The 15,051-nt window shown below is 43.4% G+C and overlaps 1 protein-coding gene across 2 annotated transcripts in view; it reads right to left on the minus strand.

The window, feature by feature from the left end:
* The window catches only part of ROR2 (receptor tyrosine kinase like orphan receptor 2), a 219,121-nt gene that overhangs the window by 26,195 nt on the left and 177,875 nt on the right, over window positions 1-15,051 (minus strand). For both annotated transcript variants that reach the window (XR_005020403.1, XM_036856468.1), the window contains exons 3-4: window positions 3,239-3,526; window positions 2,403-2,433 (exon numbers count right to left, since the gene is read on the minus strand). Coding sequence is in view for 1 of the 2 variants with exons in the window: in XM_036856468.1 (XP_036712363.1) it covers window positions 2,403-2,433; window positions 3,239-3,526 (319 nt within the window). In the remaining variant the exon portion in view is untranslated. The remainder of the gene's footprint in view (window positions 1-2,402; window positions 2,434-3,238; window positions 3,527-15,051) is intronic.

The following is a 15,051-nucleotide window of genomic DNA, read 5'->3' on the forward strand; positions in this document are numbered from 1 at the left end:
AACAACAGGAAATATTCACAAAAATTTACCATATCTAATTGGACACAAAGAAAATCTCAACCAACTACCAACTGTAAAATACATCCCAAATTCACTGATAATAATACAACAAAAATCAGAAAATAACAAAAAACAAAAGCTTATGTTGCCTGGAGGGGAAAAAGATGTAGCCAAAATGGTATTCAGAGGAAACTTCACTGTCTTAAATGCATCTGTTTGAAAATTTAAAACAACTAATAAAAACTACTTTTTTAAGAAGCCAGAATGACATAAAGATCACTTGAACCACTACACACACATCAGAATGGCTCAACTTAGAAAGACCAACCAGATCAAATGTTGGCAAACAATGCAGTGACCATAATTTTCCTACCTGCTGGTGGAAGTACAGAGTGGTACAATCACCTTAGGAAAAGGTCTGGTATTTCTTACAAAACTCAGCACACACATACCCTATAAGTCAGCACTTTGACCCTAGGTATTTACCTAGCAGAAATGGAAATACATGTCCACAAAAAACTTGTATGAGACTATCCAAAGCAGCTTATTCATCAGTGTCAAAAGATGCAACCTGCTCAGGTGTCCATCAAGAGGAAAATGGATAAACTGATACAGTCACACAAGGGAACACTATTTGGCAATAAATAGCAGCAGCCTAGTGAAACATGTACAGCATAGATGACTCTCGAGAGAATCATGTCAAGTGAAGGAAACCAGGCTCAGGTGGCTATGTATTGTAGGATTTCATTTCTATGAAGTTCTAAAACACGTAAAACTAGCTCATGGTAGAAAAAAATCAGAACAGTTGTTGCCTGGGGAGGAGAGGAAGTGATCAAGAAGTTGCATGATGGAACTTTCTAGAGTGATAGGAATGTCCTGCACCTGGATAAGGGTTAGATTGCAGAGGTTTTTGCATTGTTTGGGCCTTATTAATAGAATACTTAATGTAAGTTTTAACTCAAAAAGAAGAAACAAGAATAGTAAGTACACAGATGTTGGACTCTTGTCAATGATTTCCATAATATTTCTAAATGATATCATAATCCATAATGATATCCAAAATATTTCAGGATAAGTGTACAAATATCTGCAAATTATTGTGAAATGAATAAAAGAAATAAGACAACTGATGAATGGAAACGGATGGAAAGATAGGCTAGCACAGTAAAATGTAAGCTAACACAACATTGTAAATCAATTATACTTCGATAAAATAAATTTTTAAAAAACATAGAAAAAAATTTTAATTGTATATAAAATTAAATAGGTAAGTATATTTGATATTTATATATTTAATAAATTACATTATAATTATGCGTAAATTATTTATTTATATATATCTCAATATATATGTTTATGTTATATAATATTTACTTTAATTATACATAAACAGACAACATAAGATATAGATATAAACGAAAATAAGAATTCAACTTTTGAATGACTTATACCTTTTCGAAAGCCTCACAGATGTGCCCTGGATGCAATTTCTTCTTTTCTCACTCTATTCATGAATGATTATTAAGGAGAAATGCTTGGACACTACGGCTCAGCACAGAAAGCTCTCAAAAATCTGCCTTCTGCAAGTGGCACCTGATGTAAGCTAAGAGGGGCCCCTGCCCACCCACCTCACCCCAATGGCCAGGGTTTACGAGGCAGCAGGGGGACACAGAGAAGCAAACACTGCTTGGCTGACCAGCACAACGTCTGCGCCACTGCTCAGAACTTTCAGATGTGAAGCAAAGGCTTTCTGATATGCCTGAATAGAAAATGAGGAATCCAACAGCCATGGCTAACCTCGAACACAGGTGCTGAAAAGAGTGATTCCCATGGATGTGTGCGGTCCGGAGGAGAAAAGACGTTACACCGGGAAACAAGAGGCCTGAGTTCACAGCCAGAACCTGCCCGCAGGTGGGTGAAGACCCCTGAGCCAGGCTCTGAGTCTCAGTCTTCTGAAGTGGGTCTGAGACCTCGCCTATGGTGGAGGTTCCCCGAGGCTTGACAGGCATACATTTTGTAGACTGCAGTTGGTGATGCAGTTAGGGCGGCGCTGGGACTTCAGGGTACTGCCTCCCTGTTTTAAATGTGTCCAGGACACCAGGGTCCTGGCAGCCCCAGCAACCTGGTCTGTACACTTACACTGCCTCCAGTTGACCTGCAAGGTCACGATCTCTGAAAGCAATTAACTTTGCCTGCTTTTATGACTTTTTCCCTAACACTCAACATGGAAAATATAACAGTTCTCCAGCCAAAAGCAAGCACATTGCCATCCTTGTGTGAAGTCCAGCCAACTTCTAGCAAATTCAGCAGAAACATGTGTTTGCCCGATTTAAAGCCGGGGTTCTTACATAACGGAAGCCCACAAAGAATGAGAAAATGGTTTGAGGAAAGCAAATACTTACTGAAAGTTATGATTTGGGCTGTGTGTTGGACCTAAAGGAAAAGAAAAAAGACAAGTTATTAATACTTCATGATTTGGAATAAATTTTTTTTCCAATCCAGCCCGTGGTAAAGGCAACCGCAGCCCAGGGTGCTCATTTGTGGTGAGCGGCCTTCGGCCTCCAGCTCTGCCCCTGCCCAGTATTATATGCCAAGGATGGGGGAAACCACCAAGGATGGAAGGGGTGCTCTGTGTTGATGCAGAAATGTCAGGAGATATTTTGGGAGTTTTTGCTGTCTTTTCTCTCTTCTCACCTAAACTTGATTCACAAGATCTGTCTTACTGGTGACAGAATGGCTGGGCCATTGCAGGGACCTCCACAGAACTGGGATGAAAGGGACATATTCCTGCTTGCCATTTAATTGCTTCATGCCACCTGTGACAAGCACAAGAGTACAGAATTGTCCTCACGCTCTGCTCCCTGCCCATCCTCTGGGCCGGGCTGGGTTTCTGTGGGTGGGTGGGTGGGTGCCTGTCTGGATCGCCTGGGCTTGAAGCGTGCGTGGCCAGCCTCCCCGTGGGGTGACCTCCTGACACACAGCCTGCCTGAGATTATGTTCTGCACTCCAGGTTTACAGACCTCTCCATCTGCGTCTATTTTCTTTTATTACTAGTAAATGGGTAACAGGTTAAGCCAGGACCTCGTGCACAATGGGAAAGGCCTCGGGGAAGGGTTTTATTGATTTCCTCTCTGCTGACTTGTGTGTGTTCAGTTTCAAACTGCACATTCATCTGCTGCTCGGTGGCTGGGGACTTTCCTATCTGATAAGCAGCACACCGGGGACTGTCCCCACTCACCGAGCCGCACGAACAGGACGCCAGTGGCAGTGATGGTCTTCACCCCATTGGTGGCCACGCACTGGTAGTAGCCGGTGTCCGTCGTGTCCAGGTCCTGGATCCGCAGCCGAGAACCGTATTCCGTCTTGCGGATGATGATACGCCGGGGCTCCTGCACGACCGGGGCGTCGTTCTTCAGCCACCGCACGCTGGGCGGCGGGTTTCCGGCCACCTTGCAGTGCAGAATCGCTGTCTGGCCTTGGACTATGGTGATATTGTTCACCGGCTCCAGGAAATTCAGAAAGTACCCTGCAAAGGAGAACAGTCAGAGAGGAGCAAACGTCCGTGAGGGCTAGGAGAGAAGGCTGCCTGGGGCTCCTTCTTGGAACTGCTTGGGGAAGGTTGTGATTTTTCTCTCACATAGGTATAGCCCATTCTTGTTATTTGGGGTAATTTTGTTCTAGAATGTTGCCTCAAACATTGAATGAGCGAATACGGAATCACTGCTGCTGGAGAAACACAGGGTTAGGTTCCTGTGAGCCTCTGGTCACAGCGTTCTAATCAACCGATCAATAAAGAACCTTGTTTTATTGTGCTCTGTTTAAAGACACCTTATTTAATAAGTATTGTTGATTCATTAACATCGATCTCATGACCAACAGACCAATAACTTGTGTCTGAAGGAAGCTTATCTAAGACACATGCTTTCTCCATAAGGCACATCTTGTGCTTAGGACACCAGACAGCACTTCAGCACCATTATTGGGGGCATTTTAAATGGCAAATTACCAACAAAAAGTACAAAAATGCAAAAAACATGGGACTAAATAGACCACAAAAAGGACATTTGTTTACAGTATGAGTTGGGACATTAGGCAGAGTGTCATTTTGTTCAAGCTCAGCTGGGAATGTGTGCATGTGTGCATTGGGCAATTCAAAATTTTCACTGCTCTGGGCATGTCTATGAATGACCATGAAAGTGCTGTGAGAACTGATTGGGGGGTTAAAAATACATTTTAGGTAATAAGCAAACTTGCAAATATGGAATCTGCAAATAATGAGAATCAACTTTACTTCTTTTTGAAAGCACTAAATCTAATCTCACTAAATTTATGATGCAAATTCATATTCAGAAAGTCCCTCCTCCCTTCTACCACACCATCCAGCACAAGCCGCAATAAGGAAAGTAGAAAAAGAAAGCATGTGACAAAACAGAGATATCCTCAAAAACAAGCTAATCACTGGTCTGAACAGAACAAAAATCACAAGGTTGAGTGTTGCTGCCCAGTGCACCCAGGGCAGGAGCAGGAAGAAGTCATCCAGGGCTCGCACACAGGGAAGAAAACAGGGCCTAAAAGTACCTGAAATACAGAGCTAGTGGGGCTGGAAACACTGCCCAGGAACGTGGGGTTCCAGTTCAACCACAGGCAAGCGCTTCTCAGCTGGTGACAAAGGCCACTGGGAACCAGAGGAAGTAAGGCAGACAGCGGTGGGGAGGGGTAAGGGTGTGTGTGTGTGTGTGTGTGTGTGTGTGTGTGTGTGTGTGTGTGTGGTGTAGGTCAGGGGCTGGGGGATACTCTCTGTCAAGATAAACATGCACACTAAAATTCCACAACACCAAAGAAACCCACTAAGGCTAGACAGACAAGACAGTCAATCATCAGGAGATGAACTTACTACAGACAAAACCAAGATAATGGAGCAATCGGAAAAGCCTATAAAGCGTATTCAAGTTCTAAATCTTTTGGCTTGATTTCTGGTTGGTCCCTATTCTTTTTTTCTTTTTTAATGAAGTGAAACATTGAAAGATGGCACATATCTGTATTACTGATTTAATTGGATGAAAAATTACAGGATTCCTAGTGGACCCTGGGGATAAGTTTCACAGGATGAGTGATGGCTCAGATGTTGGGTGATAGGAGATAGCTGAGGAGGTGGGAGGTTGTGAATTTCAAGGTGAAGGGACAGTTTTCCTTCACAGGGGAGAGTGGATAGATATCGGTCTAGAGAGGTGTCACTAACCAGTACTGATTACTATTTATGAATATTATTAACAACATCATTAGGTTCTACCTTGATTCTCTGCTAGCCAACCCCTTTCTCAGTGCACTCAAGTTGAGGAACAGAATTCTTACTGATGACACAAAGCTGGAAGGTAACTAAAATGTCGATGACAAACACGTGAAAAGAGGCTGAATCAAGCAGGGTGACATCTTGGATGTCAGGGCTGTTCATTAACAGCACAAGCTCAATTTGGAGAGACCTGCATTCCTGACGCTCCTGCACTAGACCCGGCATCTTTGAAAACAAAATGAGATCTGATTTGACATTCTGAAGCAGTTACTTTGGTATAATCCGGACTGCCCAGATTACAGCGAACACATTGTTTCACTATGTTCTGGCCAGAGCCCAAGCACTTACAAATTGCTTAAGATTCAAATGCTTCATTAAGGTCTCATAACACTAAAATGCACAGTAGGGCATATAAAATAGTCATCAAATTATAATTTAAAATAGCAAATGACAGATTAAATCACCATGATCTCTTCTTCCTGGCATAAGTTTAATTATAATTCTCATCTCTACCCTGATGAGTTTTTCCAAAGGCCTTTGACAAATCCTGGCTTCCTGGGAGACACAGGCAATGGCTTCATGTAAAGGCAGAGTGTAAGGATCTGTGTCTCCAAGCTGACTAGCAAAAACCTAAAAGGAGCAGGCCCAGGGGTTCTGAGGGCCGAGACAGGATGGTTGCTGCTGGCTCTTATCTCATCCATTTGGGGGACTGGCTTGAGAGTAGTTCTGCTACCACCTTCCTCCATTTGCATACATCAACTTGGGACGTCTCCATCGATTGGCTAAAAATCTTGAAAGATATAGAAGGATCTTCTTCAACATGGAAAAAACATGTGTCTAGAAAGGGAAGAAAGGGAGGGAAGTACTCAGAGGAGAAAGTTAAGGAGACAGTTCCTTTTGTACAACTTAGAAGGAAACCTGGGGAGAGTCCAGGACTGTCCAGTTACTCTAAATATAGACCCTTAGTGTCTGCTTCTTTTCAAGAATATCTTTTTTACATCGAATGGGTATGGAAACGTGGAGTTCTTCTTCACTGTTCCCACCAACAGCTTCTCCTACACCCGACTGACAAATTGACAGCGGTTTAGACTTAGTCTTTCCGTGTCCCTCAGGAAGGCTCCTTTTTGAGAAATGCAGAATAGGGCAGATGGGCTCGTGCCTGTTCGCGCGCCACGTGGGCACAGAGAGCCCTGATGTTAACCTTGTCCCACCGGGTAGGGCGCTGTGAAACCATCTATTAGGCTTAATCCAGAGATGGTGCTGGTATCTCCCTTTCCGATGCTTTATCAACACTAGCTAACAAGGACTACAGAAATCCACAGGTACTGGAATCAAGCACCTTACACAGTTGATTTAATCTTTAAAGCCCTCTTGGCTATATCTGTTTATGTGAAATGTACAGAATAGGTAAATCCAGAGACAGAAAATAGATTAGTGGTTGCCAGAGGCTGGGGGAAGGGAAATTAGGGAGTGACTCTTAATGGGTATGGGGTCTCACTTTGGGGTGATGAAAGTGTCTGCAACTAGAGAGCAGTGATGGTTGCACAGCATTACAAGTGTAGTCCTGGGGTCAGGAAATGCCTGCTGAGGAGGGATGGGCAAGGTGAGACCAGGTGAACAAATCAAGGACAAGCAGGTAGAGGGGAGGTGGAGATGTCAGGCAAAGGGGAAGGGGACCACTCTCTTGAAAGCATCCTTCCCAGAGTGCTGGCAACCACCCTCAGTTTTGCTCAGACCCCGGGGTAAGCCTTCCACTGATTTCCTCCCCAATTTATCCAGATTCCCTTCACTCTCAACCAGATGAACACTCACTCCTGAAGCCACACCTTCCTCAATCTACAAAAAACGAAGGAGAATCTAGTGAAGTGATCTAGTCCACATGGGGAGTTCTTGCCAACTCTTCTCGATCCTACACCGTCTAAACCAGTGGGGTTCAACAGTGTCTTCACATTGGGGTCACCTGGAAGCTTATAACATACATCCAGCTGCGCAATTTGTCAAAACTCTTAAGTGTGCAGCCCGAGCTAAGAGTCCCTGCTCTGAAGCGCTGAGGAGAAAGAAAAGCAACAATTCCAGTGAACGAAACCCATCCAAGAATGAACTTAGAGCAGACCCGAAACAACACTGAGAAGCATCGCTGGAGGGCACGGTAGGACTGGAAAGGACACCTGGGGAGGTTCTGAGTGCAATGGCATATAAGAGGCCTGTCCAGTTGGGAATGGACAAAGGGCAGGATGTCCACAGACAGCACCCATGTCCCGACTGAGGCCTGGAATCAGCCTCCTCCATGCTCTGCAGGAAGCTCAGAGAGACCAAAACTGTGGGTCGATAACATGGTAATTTCATACATTCATAGCTCCCTCCCTAGGCAGGTGAGTAAAAGCAAGCCTTCAGGAAGAAATCAGAAAGACAGATAATGAAGAAAAGCTAAGTTATACCCATGGTATCAAGGCTTCTGGAATGTTCTTTCCCTTCCCACATTCTCCCCCACTGGAAGGGAGGGGGGGTCCCTTGTTCTTCCTAAAACACACCCAACTGATCCCTTATTGTGCAGTCAGCCAAGAACCCCTAGTCCTCTGATCTTTTCTATTTCTCATAAGTCAATTCTCTGCCAGAAAGTCACCTCCACAGAGGGTGTTCCCAGCTGCCTCTATTCACTTCTAACCTTGCCCCACACCTCACTGATCTTGGCCTGCTGCTATGTCAAAGTCACACGCATTAAATTATGATGACTGAAATACATTGTGACATCAAGAATAACAAATGTTACTTTGACAGGGGGGCAGGTTTCTCAATTTCATGGCTATTTCTCTTCCATCCTGATAAGTTCCATTTAAAAATTGGGATAGGATGATGGAGAGAGAACTGCATTTATTATAGGAAATGTATTATATTTCTACGTATTGTACTAATTTCCTGTTGTTGCTGTAACATGTTAGCACAAACAGCGTGAAACAACACAAATTTACTATCATACAGTTCCGCAGGTCGGAGGTCCGAAAATCAATGTGTCAGCAGGGCTGTATTCCTTCTGGAGGCTCTGGGAGAGTCTTTCTACTTGCCTTCCCTGGCTTCTGGAGGCCACCTGCATGCCCTGGCTCATGGTGCCTTCCTTGTATCACTCCAGCTTCTGTTTCCATCACATCTCTGTTGAGTGACTCTGACCCTCCTGTCTCTCTCTTATAAGGACCTCTGTAATTACATTGGCCCACCTGGATCATCCAGGATCATTTCCCATCTCAAAATCCTGAACTTAGTCCCATCTGCCAAGTCCCTGTTCCGTGAAAGGTGACACGCTCTGAGTTCCAGGACTTAGGACGTGGACATCTTTGGGAGGCCATTATTCTGTCCCTTATGTATATTTTTCTTTTATCTTGCCACTTTACTGAACTACCTTAGTTATAAGAGTTTCTGAGTTGATGGTCTTAGATTTTCTATGTAGATTTTCTTCAAATAACAATAATATAGCCTTTTTGCTTCCAAAATTCATACTGCTCCTATCTCCTCTTGCCTCCTCTTCAGTATTAATTATTTTTGAGCTAACAATTTTTAATACTGAAATGTTGCACAGAAAAGTACAGATATTAACATAGTAGTACCCATGTACACAACATCAAGATTTTACGCAAATATTTTACCATATTTGACTTACAACACTTAAAAAATAAGACATTCTGGAATGTAACTAAAGCACACCCTTCCCTATTTGCCCTTTCCTCTCCAGAGAACTACACTATTCTAATTCATATTTGTATTATTTTATATTTTTAGAATTTTCTCTGAAAGATCATCTTTGCTAGTTGCTTTTTTTCACTCAAAGTCAGCTTGGGATTTACCTATGTTAATGTAGTTCATTTATTTTAATTACTGTATAATATTCTACTGTACAAACAAACCACAATTTCTTTATCCATTTCCCAATTCTGGAGCAGTAAATCGTTTCCACATTTTTGCTAATACAAACAGTGTTTAATGACCATCTTTATACACCTCAACTTGTACATGTATGGGAATAACCTTGAAAGCATCCACCTGGATGCATTAGTGATAAGTCATAGGGCCTTGAAATCTTTCAGCCATCTAGGTCTCAAAAGTGCCTGAGTTAAAGTATTTCTCCTACAACTTTGCCAGCATTTGGTGTTTGGGGGCTTTAAAATGTTTGCCAATATTTTGGACATGAAATAGTGCTGTTGTTTTAGGTTGTATCTTAAGGATTCCTCATGAGCTCAAGAGTCTTTAGGAAGGTTTACCAGTCCTTGAGGTTCTCCTTCTGTTGCTGTCTATTAAAATCTTTATACTCCTAACTAATAAATTTTCTTTTTCCTTTTCTAATGTATGCATTAAATATGAATTTTTCAAGTTCTTATTTAGCCATCAAATAAATTATTTTATTTAATCTCCATGTGGTTGGTCAGACCCCAGTTTTCTTATAATTTATAATTTTTTTTTGGTTGAGTTATTAAAGGTGTGCTTTAACTGCACTGTTGTCACAAAACATAGTCTGTGTGATGATAATTCTTTGATACCACTGAGATTTGCTTGCACAAACACGACGATTTCAAGGAATAAACAGAAAATGAAACGTGAAAAAAAAAAAAAGAGATTTGCTTTACAGCCTAGTACAGAGTCAATTCCTGAAATGTCCCACATTTGATTGGTAAGAATGTGTTTTCTCTAATTGCTCAGTGCAGGTGTTTATATATGCCCACGAGATTAAGCTTGTCAATTTGTTGCCCAAATTTTTAATACACTTATCAATTTCAATGAGATATGTGTTAATTGATACTGTATATGGCAAATAGCCATTAATAATTCTGTGAGGTTGTGCTTATAAATTGGAAACTATGTTGCTGGGTGCAATAAACTCCCAGTTTATTATATCGTCTAGTCTTTACATCACTATGTAAGGCTTCTGTGTCTAAAAAACCATTTAGTTTGATAGTAATGTACCTATTTCAGAGTACTTTTGGTTAATGCAGTCCTACTCTATATTTTTATTTTTTTAATGATTTTTATGTTTATATACTAGACATGAATCTTGTAAGCAACGTATAATTTAACATGTTAGTTTATAAGTCTGTATGTGTTAACCTATGACTTTCTTAACTGATGGGTTTATTTTTAAAGTGTTAATTTTGCTTCTTAAGTCTCTCTTCCTATTTTCTATTCGTTTTTTTTTTTCTTTATTCTCCCTTTACTTGTTTGAAAGTTAGGCTTAAGTGGCTAGCTAGCTTTACTACTTTTTATAGGCATACCTAATTTGACAAAGTCTCCCAAATACAACCAAATACAAGCACCTTGAAGTGCTGTGAGCTGCAATCACCCCCCAGCCACCAGAGCTTGGAGTCATTGCTTCCCAGTGTTTAGTTACACTCCATTTGTACACCCCCAGGGGTCATTATTACTGATGATTTTTACTAACAGAATTTCTTTAGATTTGCCAACCTGGTTACCAAGTTCTTTCCTTGCCAAGTCTGCCTGCATCTCACTCCTTCCTCCTGGTTCAACTGAGCTCTTCCTGATTCTCATTCGCTCTTTGGGTAAAGAACTGAGGTTGTAAACACTCTTACTCTTGGTTGAAAATTACCTGTTACTTTCACACTTGAATAATAGCTTAGCTGGGTACAGAATTCTAGACTGACAATTACAGTACTGTCCTCTGTCTTTTGTGGTTTTGTTACAAGTTCTGCTGTTCCTTTGTGGGTAATATCTGACCTTTCCCCTCTTCCGCTACTTTTCATACTTTCCCTTGTCTTTGCCATTCCGAAGTATCACTAGCTGTGAATTTAGTTTTATTTTAGCCTCAACGGGCCTCCGTGCCATTTCCAACATCTGAAGATTCATGCCTTCCATCAATTCTGTAAAATTCTCTACCAGTATCTCACAAAATATTGTTTCTCCCTTCCCCTTTATGTCTCCTTTGAAATCTCCTTCTTGATATATGCTGAATTTCTTTATGTGATTCCTCCAAACTATTCACCTACTTTTATATTTCCTGTCCTTTTATAATCTTTAGCTAAGCACAATCTACTGTCCATCAGGTTTTCTCATTTCGTCTACTACATTTTTCATTTCTAGAAGGTCTCTTTGGTTCCTTTTCAAACCCACCACTGCTTTTTCTTCCTTTATCTTTAATCCTTCTGGCTTCATTGTTTACTAGCTCATCACTCATCCTGGGCCTCTCTGAGTGTACTTTGTAATTTTTCACTGCAGGGCTGGGTTTTCTGTGGGAATCCCTTTAGGACTGGGTTCCTGCAACAGGCAGTGTCAAATGTTCACGTTGATTCTTGGGCTCAGGATTCCCCCACAACGTTCTGGTAATGTAAATTTGGTTTCCTGAGGTGTGGGTCCAAGTCTGATTTCTCATGGGAAAGCCTTCTGTGTTTCCCACCTTGAGCCAGGCTTCAGGCAAGCCCTCTTCTCACCCTCCTGGGCTAATGAATGAAAATTCCCCCCTCTTTCCTTAGGTCTCCTAGGGCTTAGCCACGGTGCCTTAGCTACAACATCTCTGATCTCTGCCTCATGGGTTGCCTTCTGGCATGATATTGAAACCCAAGGCTTCTGATGTAACTAAGCTTAGCAGAATAGTTTGTATAGCAGGGGTTATATTTCATAGGCCTTATGTTAAGGCATAAAAAATGTAAATTCCTTCATTTTTCTAAAACCAAACTTGATTTTTTTTCTCAACCCCTTATTTCTCCTGATTGAAGGAAATGTAATACATCCAATTCCAGTGGAATCAGTAACTTTAGCATATTTAGTTATTTCATGTAATCTCAAAATCAGGATTTTCTACTTCTGGGTATCCTCTCCAGTGTAAGCTATTCCAGCGTCAAAACACTGAAGATTGATGTGTCTGTAGCTACCCTTTTCCTGCACCATCTTTTGCCAAAGTGTCCTCGTCTTCATGGTGCTCGTTCTACTCTGGAGCCCATGGATGCATCCACATTTGCCCCACGGCCACAAGGTGACACCGTTGAAGAGCTCACCATTGGAAAGCTCATGTCATAACTGCACAACACCTGCAGATTCCAACTCTTTGTCTCAGTTAAACTTTTTCCCAGGAAAACTGGGCCGTTCTCCATGGCTGTAATCATAGTGGAACCACCCGGGTGGTTCCGGCCTTGGCAGTCCAGGGTTATCACAATTCTGTTTCCTTCCTATTCCTGGCTCCTGGGCATTTCTCCATCTCTCTTGCAAGTTCATCTAAGCATTTACATCTTTTACGAATATTTTATTGAGCACCTGTATGTAATTTAAGTCCGAGGGAGGCCAAGTTAGTTTGGGCCACCATTACAACCATCATTCATTCTCTGGAGGCCGAAATGAAAGTAGAAAGAAAATTCTCTGAAGACTAAGCACAATATTGCTTTTTCCCTTGGTGTTTAAATACCAGCCAGTTTTTTACCTCTCAGCTTCACTTCCTTTCCGTGTGAAATATGGCATTTGTACTGGCCATTGCTAAGTTCTCCTCTAGCTCACAAAGGCTTCCTTTAGAGTTGCCCCAAACCTCTCCAGACGCAACTGAACAGGCCAGGAGGAGCTAGGCATGGGCGACTGCAAATTCTGCTACCTTGGATCCCGTCAGTCCGTCACAGCGTTAAGAGAGGAGAACAGAAGTTTTCCCTTTTGATTATCCAAGAGGGTTTCCCCTTCCTCATAGCAGGGTCACTTCAACAACTGATGCTAATGCATTCCATCTCCCTGATGCCCAGGCTAGCTCTCTGCTTGCCCCTAAACTCCACACAGTGGAGCTTAGTCCAAGCATGAAAACATACTAAAGGCAGGGGTAACAGAGAACCTGTTTCCAGTGGACACCACTCCTGACCTCACAGTCAGATCAATGATTAATGATTTTTTTTTTTTACCCCAACTGACCGTCCACATATTCACCAACTTGGTCAAATGACTAAGGTGTTTGAGGATCTGCTTGTTTACCAGATCATACTGACTAGCCTGGGAGGAGATAAGGAAAGCCATGTGTACTAGGGTCATGAGGTCACAGGGCTTTGATTGGTGGGAAATAAAACAGCCTGCCTAGAAGGGCAGGTGATGAGGGGACCCTGAGAGTCAGCGCAGAGGACAGAGCTGCTCTTCCCAGAAGGAAGTATTTACAGGCCAATAAATCCAATGGGGGCAGTGGTAGGGGCTCAGACCTTCCTGCTGAGCTGTCTAGCGGTCTGCACGGAGCCAGCAGCAGAAAGAGTTGGAGGAGGGGAGCTTACCAGGGGGAGCAACAGGGTCAGAGGAGGGTGTGAGACTAGAAAGGATGGAAATCGGAGAAAATAAGAAAAACAGGGGGAAATGAAATTAAAGGACCTGAGAGATGGAGAAAAGTAAGTAACAGTGTTTGGCGGAGAACAGGGTGCTGTGGGTTGAACTGTGTCCCCCAGTGAGATAGAGGTGCTGGAACCTGTGAATGTGACCTTACCTGGAAATTGAGTCATTGCAGATGTAATCAAATTGAGATGAGGACATATGGGTGGGCCCTAATCCAAAGGCTGGTGTCCTTTAAAGAGGGACATTTGGATACAGACACAGAGAAGATCACGTGAAAACAGAGGCAGAGATTGGAGTAATGCGGCCCCAAACCCAGGAACTGCACGGACCGCCGGCAATGCCAGAAGCTCAGAGACATGGACGGTTTCTCCCTCAGAGCCTCCAGAAGGCACTAATCCTGCCAACACCTTCATTTTGGATTTCTGGCCTCCACAACTGTAAGAATAAATTTCTGTTGTTTAAGGAACCTAGTTTGTGGTACTTTGTTATGACAGCCCTTGGAAAATACTGCAGGGGGCTCGAGGGATTGAGGAAGAAAAGCAGAAGAGAGGGAGAAGGAAGGAGACCATTTGACAAACAGGGTGACACCCACATCCTTTCAAAGGGACAGGGACACAGATACATTCACACACACACACACACACACACACACACACACACACACTTGGAGGGTTCAGGCACAGGAAGACAGACCCAGACCCAGAAAACCAGATGCAGGCGGCACGGGCGGGCTTAGAGAGAGAGACGCACACACAAAACCCAGGCGGCAGGGAGCACATAGGAGCTGGTGCATATCAGGGGTGGGTCATAGGGAGAGAAAAAAACACACACACACACACACAGACGCACACACCTGGGACAGACGTTAGACAAGCACACATGAACAAGCCCGCTGCAGTTTGGTGTTCAAACTCAGTGGGATGAAGAAGAATGACTGCCTCTCCGTCACCTTCAATAGGGACAACAATGGATGGTCCAGCCAGACAATGGCCACCAGTTGCCGTGACTACATCCCAGCTGAAGTGCAGGTCTCCAGCAGCTACCCTGGGAGAGTGAGTGGGGGACACTGAGAAGGAGAAGCAGAGAGGAAGGCTTGGAGGCAGAGACTGGCCTCATGCCCCTGGAAGCAGGCTGTGTCCCCGCCCTCCCCAGGCTGGGCTCCCGTGCACATGTACGAGCTCCCAATCCGCCCTGGACAACATGACTGTGTACATTTCGAAATCTCTCATCTGTGGGTTGAGGCTTTCTCCCAACACGGCTCAGTTTGTCCAGATCCCGGGCAGCCCAATGGGCTCTGCAAATTCACAGCCGGCAGGAGGATCAGGGGAGCTCAACGAGCAGCCTTCACCTCGAGAGTGGCCAGGGATCAGAGCCTGGAAACCCATGTGAGATCTGTCCAGAGGAAGTGGGGCAACATTCTAGGCCCTCCGCTCACTGTCTGGGGGAGCCCCAAGTTTCCATGACCAGCCAGGGGACACCCA

This window comes from Balaenoptera musculus, chromosome 6, assembly GCF_009873245.2.
Source record: "Balaenoptera musculus isolate JJ_BM4_2016_0621 chromosome 6, mBalMus1.pri.v3, whole genome shotgun sequence".
Taxonomy (NCBI): domain Eukaryota; kingdom Metazoa; phylum Chordata; class Mammalia; order Artiodactyla; family Balaenopteridae; genus Balaenoptera; species Balaenoptera musculus.